Source organism: Micromys minutus (genome assembly GCF_963924665.1).
Source record: "Micromys minutus genome assembly, chromosome: 17".
NCBI lineage: Eukaryota > Metazoa > Chordata > Mammalia > Rodentia > Muridae > Micromys > Micromys minutus.
Genome location: NC_137952.1, coordinates 28,474,350 through 28,485,848, shown reverse-complemented (window position 1 = coordinate 28,485,848; position 11,499 = coordinate 28,474,350). Strand labels below are relative to the sequence as shown.

Sequence of the window (11,499 nt, the reverse complement as noted above, 5' to 3'; positions counted from 1 at the left end):
TCGCCCTGATTCTCTGAACTTGGTGGGGAGGGGCTAAAGGTTGTTTTATGAGAATTTTAGAAATGGTCATAATTTAACAGGGAGGAATTAACCAGATTGATTTGTACAGCCATAATCCCGCTTGGTAACTAAGCTAAAGTCATATCTTTACATTGATATACAACCTATCTGTTACAAGAAATTTTAAAGTACAAAGTTTAGACTCAGTGTTTCTATTGATTCCTTTACAAACTTCTGAGTTGATTAAACATAGGAATTAGGGGCCAAATAACAAATTCATGGCTCCTAGTTCATAGTTAGGAGTGTTTTAAAATATATTCCCATCAGAAATCATGGCAACTCTTATAAAGGAAAGCATTTAATTGGGGCTGGCTTAAAGTTTCAGAGTTAGTCCAATGTTGTCATAGAGGGAAGGCATAACAGTATTTAGGTAGACATGGCGCTGGAGAAGGAGCTGAGAGTTGGACCTCAGTTGGATCCACAGCAGCAGGAAGAAAGAGAGATACTAGGCTTGAGCATCCGAAACATCAAAACCCACCCCAAGTGACACACTTCCTCTAAAAAGACCCACCTCCTATTAGTGCCACTGCCTATGTGCCTATGGGGACCATTTTCATTCAAACCACCACAATGATATTTATTAATCTGAGATCTTGGAGATGAACCAAAAATAGGAAAGGTTATAGCTTAACAGTGAGGTGTTTGTGTGTCAAGTTGACAAGAGGTCAACCCTGCTGGTTAGCTTTATGTCAACTTGACAGAGCTATAGTATTTGAAAGAAGAAATTTCAACTGAGAAAGTGTCTTCATAAGATCCAGCTGTAAGGCATTTTTGTAATTAGTAATTGATGGGGGAGGGCTCAGCTCATGGTAGGTGGTGCCATCCCTGGGCCAGTAGTCCTGGTTCAATAGGAAAGCAAGCTGAGCAAGCCATAATGAGCAAGCCAGGAAGCAGCACTCCTCTGTGGCCTCAGCATCAGCTCCTGCCTCCAGGTTCCTGCCCTGCTTGAGTTCCTGTCCTGGTTTCCTTCAGTGATGAACTGCAATGTGGACGTGTAAGTCAAATAAACCCTTCCTTTCCCAACTTGCTTTTGGTTGTGGTGTTTGTCACAGCTCTGAAGCTGTGAGCAAGCCCTCTTCTATAATTTGCCTTGGTCTTGTTGTCTCTTCACAGCAGTGGAACAGTAACGCATAGAGTGACCAGGATAACATTCAGAAGGATTGCTGGTGTAAATAACAGGATATGTGTGAGCACCAAGAGGGTCTTTATGGTCATCCCTATGTATGTAAAAACCAGTACTTTCCCTTTAAATGTATTTCTGTGCAGAATCAGACCTCAAGGCCTTTATACCCAAATGAAAACAACATTCGAGTCTCAACAGACCGTACTTCTGGTAGAACAAAACTTGGGAATGAGTCTCTTATGATCTGGGTGACTGAGAGTGTAGGTAAAAGAAACCCAAGACAGTAGAATCAGAAGAGAGACCAGAGAACAGACTACAGAACGCAGAAATGAAAAATATTTTTTAAAAAAGATTCTTTTTCTGCAAAGAAGCCTGTTGGGTGCACAGCTGCTCCCCTCACCCCTCCCATCCCCACCCCCACCGGCAGGAAAACGCTGAGAGTCTCTGACCCTGGGGTCTCACTGCTGGAAACCCAATCAGAAGCTGAGTTCATGAAGGGGATATTTAACCACAGCATGCCACAGACACGTTCTACAACTAAAGGAATGTGAAACCGAATTTTCCCACAATCCCTTCACTGCCACTGCCCAGAGGAGCAAGCACGTGGATGCAGGATGAGGAAAGGCTGAGCACTGCCTGAACTGACCAGCAGAGGGCAGCACCACAAGCCATAGCCACAGCTCTAAAGGGGAAAGAACCCTAAACTTGTGAAAGCAAGAACACTCATCCTCCTTGGCCTCCTCCCAGTGCCACATAAAAAGCCAGGGGCGTACTGAGACTCTAGGAAATGTATGTAGCAGAACTCAGCACATGCAGTGTTGGGATTTGAGCAACGCACCCCAAGCTGTGTGGACTGTGCAGAGAGCAGCAGTATGGACAGCAGAGGGCAGGGCGGGCATTGCAACCAGAAAGCTGAAGGCGGGCACAGAACTGAACCAGCGTCTGAGTCCATCCATAAAGCACAGACTGGGCCAGCATCTGTAATCCAGTTATTCAAAGTCACACCAGGAGAGAACCAGAGTATAATGGAGGAACTGCCAGGGGTAAGGCAGGCTTCCTGTAGCTGGGGAACAAGATGAGGCTGAATCTGGTTATCTCCACCCATATCTCTCTCCTCCCTGTCAGGTTAGCATGCCACCTTGCTTCTTTTCTGTTATTGTCCTGGGTCACGTTTCTCTCCTCCTCTTTCTTTTATTTCCCTCTCCCAAAGAACAGACTGAACTAATTTGCAGATCTGTTTCCTGGGGGAGGAAACTGTTCTATCTTGTACAATTATCTATCTTGAGCTCTGTCTTTTCAGTTTACCTCAGCCTTATGTTCCCCTCCTCTACCAACCCAATATCACATAACTACCATACTAGCATACACAGTACTAACCACTGAGCCATTGCTCCAGCGGCTGTCATGGAACATACCAGGTAGACCAGGCTGGCATTGAACTCAGAAATCTACCTGTCTCTGCCACACTAGTGTTAGGATTAAAGGTGTACGCCACCATTCCTGGATCACAATAGAAGATTTTTAAATGACACTTTGGAGACACATTAAATGATACATTTAATCACATAGCTTAGCATTTTATTGAGATGATCAGAGCACAAGTTAATACGAACTTGTGTCTAGCACAGAAGCATATCACATTATAGGCTTACAGATAACCGCAAGCTCTCCTGGCCTAGAATCTTGATAACAATCTCTTCTCAAAAACAAAAGCTTCCTTTCCATCCAGCAATCACCCTGTCATAGCTCCAATTCCAAAAGCAGACACTGAAAAAAAACTTAAAAGTAAATAAGTAAAAGCGGACACTGGAGCTTGGGTGTGAGAGCAAGGGGAGAAGGAAGAGTCAGGATTGGAAGTTCATAACTCTGCTGCACGCTGAGTGAGCTCCTTAATTCTGTCCATACAGTGCTCCACGGCATTAATGAGTAAAAGGATCCAGCTATCTCCAGGCTGGGGGCTCACATGACTCGCTCTGGGAATAAAACAGAAAAAAAAAAAAAAAAAAAGAGCTAATGCAGTGTGAAGGGAAAAGCCATTCCCATGAGGTGCAGAATTAACTACAGTAAGAAGGGATTCCTTTCACAGACTGGATGCCCCATGCCCTACCCATACCCACAGCTCCTTGTGCAACTCTGGAAATGGGACTAGCTCTTGAGAGAAGCTGAGCAGAAGATTTTATTCACAAGCCATGTAGGGAGAGGTCTTCATACTTACTTTGTAATTTCAAGAGCCTTTATTAAAACAGACACCAATTTCGCAGACTAGAAAAGAAACAGAGATGTCATTCACTCTGAGCCCTGGCACCAAAAAAATAGAAGAATTTGAAGATCCAACTAATGATGATAACAGAATCATTTAAAAAGAGCCTTAACGGGGGTAGAAGTGGCCTGGTGTTATGAAAACACGAAGACCTAAAAACCTACCTGAGTTTGAACTTCCAGCATTCATGGGGAAATAAAAAAAACCCTTGGTTGACAAGGGCTGATGGGATTGCTCAGTGGGTAAGCACGCTAGATGTCATGCTTGACCACCTGAATATGATTCTAGGGACCCACATGATGGCAGGACTCCCACAAACTCTAGTCTCCACACGTACAACTATGGCTTGCAAATGCACACACAATAAATAATTAAATAAATGCAAAATAAAATGCTAACTAGGTTATGGTAGTACAGCTATGGATTCTTTTCTGTTTAACAAGATCTTAGGACACTGCTGGCATAACACTTTTATGTTTTCAACATTTTAAGTTTTTTTTTTTTTTTTTTTTTTTTTGAGAGAAGGTTTCTCTATGTAGCCCTGGCCTGTCTTGGAACTTACTTTGTAGACCAGGCTAGACTCAAACTAAGAGATCCACCCACCTGTGCCTCTGGAGTGCAGGATTAAAGGCATGTGCCACCACACCCAGCTCATTTTTAATGTTTTTCATTTGGAACACGGATAATCTCAACCTCGCAGGACAATAGTGAGTTTGAAGGCAGCCTGGACTACACACAGGAAGAAGTTTTTTTTAAGGATACCTAACAGTTGTGATAGCTCAGCTCAGGTTTTGAGGCAGAAATGGCAGATGTTCTGTTTAGAACTTTCAGAAGCCCAAGACGGTAAAACTGGACACCTCAAGACCTGGGGTAGCTCAGCAGCAGAGCCTGTGCCATATCCTCTGAGTCCCAAGTACCACATCCACAACAAAAGGATGGGATGGACTATGGCGACAATATAAAACACACACACATGCACATATATATTTATAAATTACTTCATATGATACTGTGTCTGGGACCATTGATAGAACATCTTGCTAAAACTTTATTTCTCAGGAATTAAGTTCTTCAAAAGTTAATGCCATAAAAGTGAATGTTCCAAAGAATCTGTCCTAGTGAAGAGCTCTGCAGATTAATTAATCTTCTGCCATCTATTTTATCAAATATTAAAACCAATACATCTTGTAAAATATAAGCTCTCGGCAGATTCACTTCTCTGCCAGTAACATTAGTGATATGAACTGTAGTTCATAAAAATAAGAGAACTATAAAAGTTACAGCATTTCAAGAATACAATCAAATCATAAACACATAATATACATACAATATATATCTATATATCTATATCTATATATATATTGTGGTACTGATTCAGTATAATCAGATCTCTATAAAGGGCGTGACTTAGGATGGGATGATGGCTAAGAGTGCTTGCAAGCATAAGGACATAAGTTCAAACCCCAGCACACATAAATTATGTATGGCCATGTGTGTACCTGTCACCCCAGAGCTATAGGGACAGAGACAAGGCGTAGTGGCTACCAGACTAGTTCCAGGTTCAGTGAGTGAACTGTCTTAAGGTACTCAACACCTGCACACAAATATGTGCACACATGCCCCTCCCCTGATAAATAAAAAATTAAGTTAAAAAATTACTCTTTAAAGCACTGTTTTCTAAGATCTTTGGGTTTTTTTTTTTTTTTCAAATAATTATTCAAGTGGTTCTAGAAGAATTAAAATATCAGGGGCTGGAAGGATGGCTCAGTGGTTAAGAGCACTGACTATTCTTCCAGAGGTCCTGAGTTCAAATCCCAGCAACCATATGGCGGCTCACAACCATCTGTAATGAGATCTGATGTCTTCTTCCAGTGTGCCTGAAAACAGGGACAGTGTATTCTTATACATGAAATAAATCTTTAAAAACTAGGATTCAAGTATCAAAGCACATGGTAATTGTAACTTAAGTTCATCTCATTCTTATCAAGCATAAATATTTGTAAGAACTGTGAAGATATTTTACCTGCACACAAGTTTTGCACAGATATAAAGACTCATGAAACTCTCCTGGTTCAAAGCTGGTACTTACACTAATCCGCACGGTGAGGTGACACACAGGTGGATATATGCTCAGAACCAAATCATCCACACTAAGGGCAGAAAATAAAAATCAACCATTAGCCACAGAAGGTGGGTGGAGCTCAGTGTGGTTGCTTCCAGTACACAACCAACTCAGTTCCTGAACTTAAGCAGGCATACACAACAAAAGCAACTCAGCCGATATTTACTGAGATAAACAAGTCCTATTTAGGAAGCTGGGAGGGGGGATGTTCGTGGTTCACAGGATGGGGAATGATTACTTTTGTCAAAGACATGAGTATTCAAAACCATCAGTTCAGTGATGCTGGCAGAGTTCATCACTGGAAACTAACCATTAGGCAAAAAGTCCCCTTTGAAAGAGGCATTATTCTTAACCATGTGACTAAATTTATTACTGCTAAGAAGAAAAGTTAATTCCAGGTGCCTCACAACAGAATATAAAGGAAAGTATAAAACACTATTTTTTGACCCAAAATATTTAACTTTATTACTGTTATGAGAAAATAATCTTATAAATCCAAATTGTTGAATATTTACAATATGTAACTCTGAAATGCCAATGTCAAGTCAGACCAGAAGGGACAGAGACTATACAGGATTGTAAGAAATTAAACAAATGCCAAGAAAATGTACTAAGAGACCTTAATGGAACCTGAAATGTATTTAAGACATGTACATACAGAGAAATCTAAGCATTGGACATTATTATTACATCGAATGTTAAATCTCTTGAATGTGTCTGTTCTTAAGAGGCTGCTGATAAAATATTTACAGGTAAAAAGGCACTTATGCCTTAAATGATTTAGGAAAAGCATATCACACCTATTTATCAAGAAGTAAATACACAGGGGAAAGAGGTGAACAGAATCCAAATAAAGGAATTACAGCTATTTACTCCAGCACTTTTTCAATTTTCAAAATAAAAATCCTGGAGGAAGCCCTGGAGCAACAGCATAAGCTCTGATCACAAGGCTCATTTTCCCCAGTGCGACACACGCTTACCTGGGGCTGATCTCATCAGAAATATCCACAATGTCATCCAGCTGGGCGACCTGATCCTTCCTCCCATTCTCAGCCACCAAGACCCGGATTTTCTTGAGGGACGCTCGGGATGCTCTCACCAACGCAAGGCACGGGGTTATGAGCTCTCCATCTTCCTCTGACCAGTATGAGTCCTGATTGCTGGGAAGCCCTAATACACCATCCTCATCATTGTGGCTGTCAGAGTTGTCCTCAGAATCATCCAGGAGGCCACAGTAAGGGTCACATTCTTCTACAGCCTAAGGCATATCATCATATTTGTGCATGCAAACACACCACCACCGTCAGCCACCTGCTTTGCTGCAAAACCAACATTCTCATTCTGCTTGTCCAGCAAGGAACAGAGGCGGTACTAAGACAGGACAAGCACAGTGGGAGATGGGGGGCAGGACAGGAGTGAGCGTGGGATTGTTCAGCCAAGCTGCAGGGAACTCCTGCCTTCATGATCAGTTCTCATGAAGTTACTTTCCAGTGATGAGGAAAGATGGCCAAGTGCCCTCACCTGCTCCATTTCTTCATGTGCATCTTTCACTAAATCCACACTCTTTGTCAGCATCAAAAGGGCTGCGGCTTTGTTATCTATGAGTGAAGAATCAGAAACACTGGAATTAGAGAAATGTAACCCTTCTCTTAAGATTACAAAGGACAACCAGCACTGCCTTAAAGTAAAAGTCTCTTATTATACCCTCTTCCTAGAAAGAGGGTTAAAAAGGCTTTTTAATTTCACCCAAAACCGTCCCGTTTGTAATCACAGTCCTCTTGATAACCACTCTTAGTCTACCTGGCTCTGCTTTAAAGCTCCTTCAGTGTGCTCTCCGATGCTGTTCCTGGGTCAGTAATAGGAGAGCAAACTATCTGTTTAACAAGGGACAGAGCCATAGCAAAAGGAAGGGTCTGAATTTAAGAGTTGTGCTCAGTGACACAGGGCTTGGCTGGCAAGCCCTGGGCTCAATCCCTAGCACTGCCAAAACCAAACCAAAAACCAGTATGAGGAATGGCAAAAGGTATAAATCAGTTAATCTTAATGAAAATAAACTATATATTAGTTCACTACCGTTTTCATAGAAATTGAAATGCATCTGTAAGGCAATGCTGCCAGCAGGTAATAGTTTACTTCTACGCACCTTTTGGCATCTCAGGCACCTGTTGGCATGCAACTGAGACACTATTGTAGGAAGTCAGGTCACCAAGCTCAGTACTGGAGGAAGGAGTTAACAAAGACATATCAATAACCTATTGTATCCCAATGTCAAGGAACCCGCTAATCATTATCCCACACTGCAGCACCCGCTACCTCCGAGATGGAGCAGTAAGCTCTTCCAGGAGCTGAGCCATGCCATCCACAATGTCCAGGGTAGCATTCCGTACCAGCTTCCTCAGGGTGATTCCTATGGCCAAACCCAAGCAGTAAGGTGGTCATTTCAAATGTCAGCACCTGCTTTCTGGAGTCCTGGTGCTCCAGAACCATGAGGGGACTGATACCCCCATCACACATAAGTGCTAGGCTCAAGCTTTACTTAAATTCTCAGGGCATTTTACTGTCCCCCTTGCCACTCCTTAGGAGCTGTTCTCCAACAGTTTTGGAAACAAGTCTTTCCAACTGTATTCATTCATGAAGGACACTGGCCCTTTGATAATTGTGAGAGAACAGCCTTGGAAATTTAAAGCCTGTGTAAGTTTAAACCCTGATGAACTACGGTTTTGTTTCATTCATTTTTCTCCATAGAGCTTCAATGAAGGTATAAATCTACAGGCCAGTGCACTTTAATATGTCAAGGGGTTTGCAAATAGGATATGATGTAATGCTTGGTGGAGGAGGGCTGGGGTGGTCTGGGCATTGGGATGGAACTGAGATCCAGCAAGCATATATGGACTGAAAAGAAAGAAACTGGGAGCTGAGAAAACAAGGTATCCGGGAAAGTGCCAGTTACATAACCATGATGTCTTGAGTTCAATTCCCAGAACCTACATGAGAAAGGCAGACACACTGGAGTGTTCCCATAATGCCAGTGCTGGAGAAGCAGAGGCTCCCTAGGGAATCGGTGAATTCCAATGCAGACTCTCTCAAAAACATGTGGAGATACTGGCCTCCACATGTACTAGTACACACATGCATAAGCACCTGGGTAAACACATGCACCTACGTGTGTACATACAGACACAGACACAAACAATAAATGATTCTTATATAGGGTCAGTTGAGGGGCTGAAGACATGGCTCAGCACTTAAGAGCACTCAGTGCTCTTACAGAGGACCCAGGTCTGTATCCCACAACCTACAGGGCAGATCACATTGTCTGTAACTTCAGTTCCAAGGGAACCAACACCTCTTCTGACCTCAGCAGGAACCAGACATACATGTGGTACACAGACACACATGCAGACACACACCCGTACCCATAAAATAAAATTAAAAATGTAATGGACAGTTGAGGTGGCTCAGCAGGTAAGAGCATTCGCTGTGCAAGCCTGATTATCTGAGTTGAATCCCACAATGCAAGGAGTGAGTCCCATGTGTACACGTGCACACACACGTGTGCACACACACACACACACACACACATCACAGTTACATAGCATCTGTACCTTCACATGATGGAGTCACTTAACATAAGGAGTGACACAGCTCACTCATATAAAATTATCTTTGACTTTATTTCATGAGAAAGTCACATAAAAATGAAGAAAAACAGGCATGTCTAGTATGTTTACATATAAATATATTCCATTGAAGATAAACATTTAATGTTTACATGTTTCATGTTTCCATATCAGGATACAGTCTACCTTAGCAAAGATCTAGCCTGTAAATACAACACTACCGTGTATACAGTGACTTACCCTGATCCTTAGGAAGTGAATAATACACTGCAGTTATTTCCTCAATGGCAATATGGACTTGTTCACAGATCCTCTGAGTTTCCTATGAGGTGATGGATCAAATTCAGAACGGACGTTCAACATCAATGCTGGCAACCCATTTACTAAGGAAGACATCACATGTCTACAGGACATTATTAAACATTTAATGAAAACCTGTCATGAGTCAGGCTTTATCCCACACTAGGAAGAAATGAGGTAGACCCCTAACAATTCTAAAAAGCATTACAAAAGGAAGGACAGCTTTGGCTGTCCTGGAACTGGCTCTGTAGACCAGGCTGGTCTCAAACTCAAGAGCGCTGTCAGCCGATGCCTCCCAAGTGTTGGGATTAAAGGTGTACACCAGCAGTAACAGCTGCAGCAGCAGCGACAATTTAATAAAGGGTTTTGTATCTCAGGTGCAGCTTAGATACTGGGAAGACATTTAACTCCTCCTCCACTATTTATATTGACCAGAACCTCTAAACCTGCTTACTCATGTCAGATATGGAATGTGTATGTGAAACAGCTAGAAATCAACAAGGGCTTTGAAAATTACGTGAAACTAACCTGGCGGAGTTTCAGACTAAATTTAGAAGACCTTTGTACCCTATGCTCTTGGCTATTTTGTCTTCACAACAATCCCATGCGGAAAGAAGTGGAATCTCTCTTGATAAATGGGGAAAGTAAGTGTGGCTAGAGTGTGAAAGAAAACGAGATGATCCTTAAGGAGGCGCACAAAAAAAAAAAAATCTCCGGAAGGCTCACCTGTGGAGATGGCAATGGAAGTTTTGAGAAAAGCGTGGTCAGAACAGTGGCTTCCCCGGACACGTTCACTGCTGCCTCATCTGGGGGTGTCAAAGGCGGCGGGTGTCAAAGTTAGTGTTAAAGGGTTGAAGTTGCTACTTGGAATTTTTAGATAACGCGTCCCTTCTCCACCCTTATCAACATCTCCAAAACAACTCCAGAAATCGTTTTATAGTTCAGCCTCAAGTGCGGAGATGGGGACAGAAGGGATGAGGACTCGGAGGAATTGTCATCTCCTCAGGGGATAGCAGAAGGGAAAGAGGTTAGGATGCAGGGAGATGAGGAAAGAGTCCGCAACGGCAGAGACACTCACTGAGTCTTCTCCAAAACAACTCTCGATTAAATTCCTCGGCTGTCTCCTGGGCTTCGCCGACTAGAGGAAGGCCGGACCGCGCCAAAAGCAAAAGACAGGTGAGAGGAGCCCTGACCTAACAACCGACCTCTCTACCCCCCGCCCCCGAGCCTGGGGTGTAGATTCCCACAACTGACCCCGTACGCGAGGCAGAAGCGACCGCAGCTCCTCCGCTAGGTGCCGGAGCTGCTCCAGAGGTGGAGCAAGGCAGGGGACTGAGGCTGAGGAGCTCGCCATCGCAGCCTCTCTCCGAGAACGAACAAGACACTTAAGCCATTTGGCCCTCCCGCAGTACTTCCGGTGGTGAAAAACTCATCTCGTTTCCGGCAACACACGTCGCGTCCCGCCCCTTCCTCCCCAGTGTTGTGACCCCGCCTTCCCAGACAACCTGGCCATCAGTTTACGCCTCCGCCCGCCTAGAGACCCGCCTGCCCGAATCCAACCCACTCAGAAACCAGACCTCGCCTCCCCGCGTCCAAGAATCATGCCCAAGCCCCGCTGGCCGGGCCTAGAGACCCAGCCAAGCCTCCTTCATAGCAAATCTAGAGACTTGTTCGGCTGCTTGTCCCTGGCTACCTTCCACTACCCCCGCCTCCGTGACACTAGGCCACGCCTTACCCACGAAAGACTCAGCTTGGCATCTTCTTGACCTACTAGAGACCTGGCCAGTCTTTTATGTGACTAAGATTTTTCCCTGCGAATGTGTTTGTGACAGTGCCTTCAAACGCCAAAGAGGATATCAGACCCCCGAGGCTAGGAGTTACACTGTGTGGGTGAAGGGAATAGAACCTGTGACCTTTGGAAGAGCAACCAGCACTCTTAACTGCTGACTCCAACTCCGTGGTGACTCCTTCTCTAAGCCCCAAAACACCAGGCCCACTTTCTGGTTCCCATATG

General features: G+C 43.7%; 1 protein-coding gene across 1 annotated transcript; it reads right to left on the bottom strand.

Moving 5' to 3' along the window:
• Window positions 1-2,739: 2,739 nt before the first annotated feature.
• CCNDBP1 (cyclin D1 binding protein 1) lies at window positions 2,740-10,907 on the bottom strand. The gene is made up of 11 exons (XM_080931153.1): window positions 10,740-10,907; window positions 10,564-10,623; window positions 10,212-10,291; window positions 9,426-9,507; window positions 7,879-7,972; window positions 7,709-7,782; window positions 7,087-7,163; window positions 6,546-6,823; window positions 5,533-5,593; window positions 3,399-3,445; window positions 2,740-3,156 (listed from the first exon to the last, which is right to left on the bottom strand). The coding sequence occupies exons 1-11, from the start codon at window positions 10,837-10,839 to the stop codon at window positions 3,042-3,044; spliced, it is 1,068 nt and encodes a 355-aa protein (XP_080787279.1). The 5' UTR covers window positions 10,840-10,907; the 3' UTR covers window positions 2,740-3,041.
• Window positions 10,908-11,499: the final 592 nt, after the last annotated feature.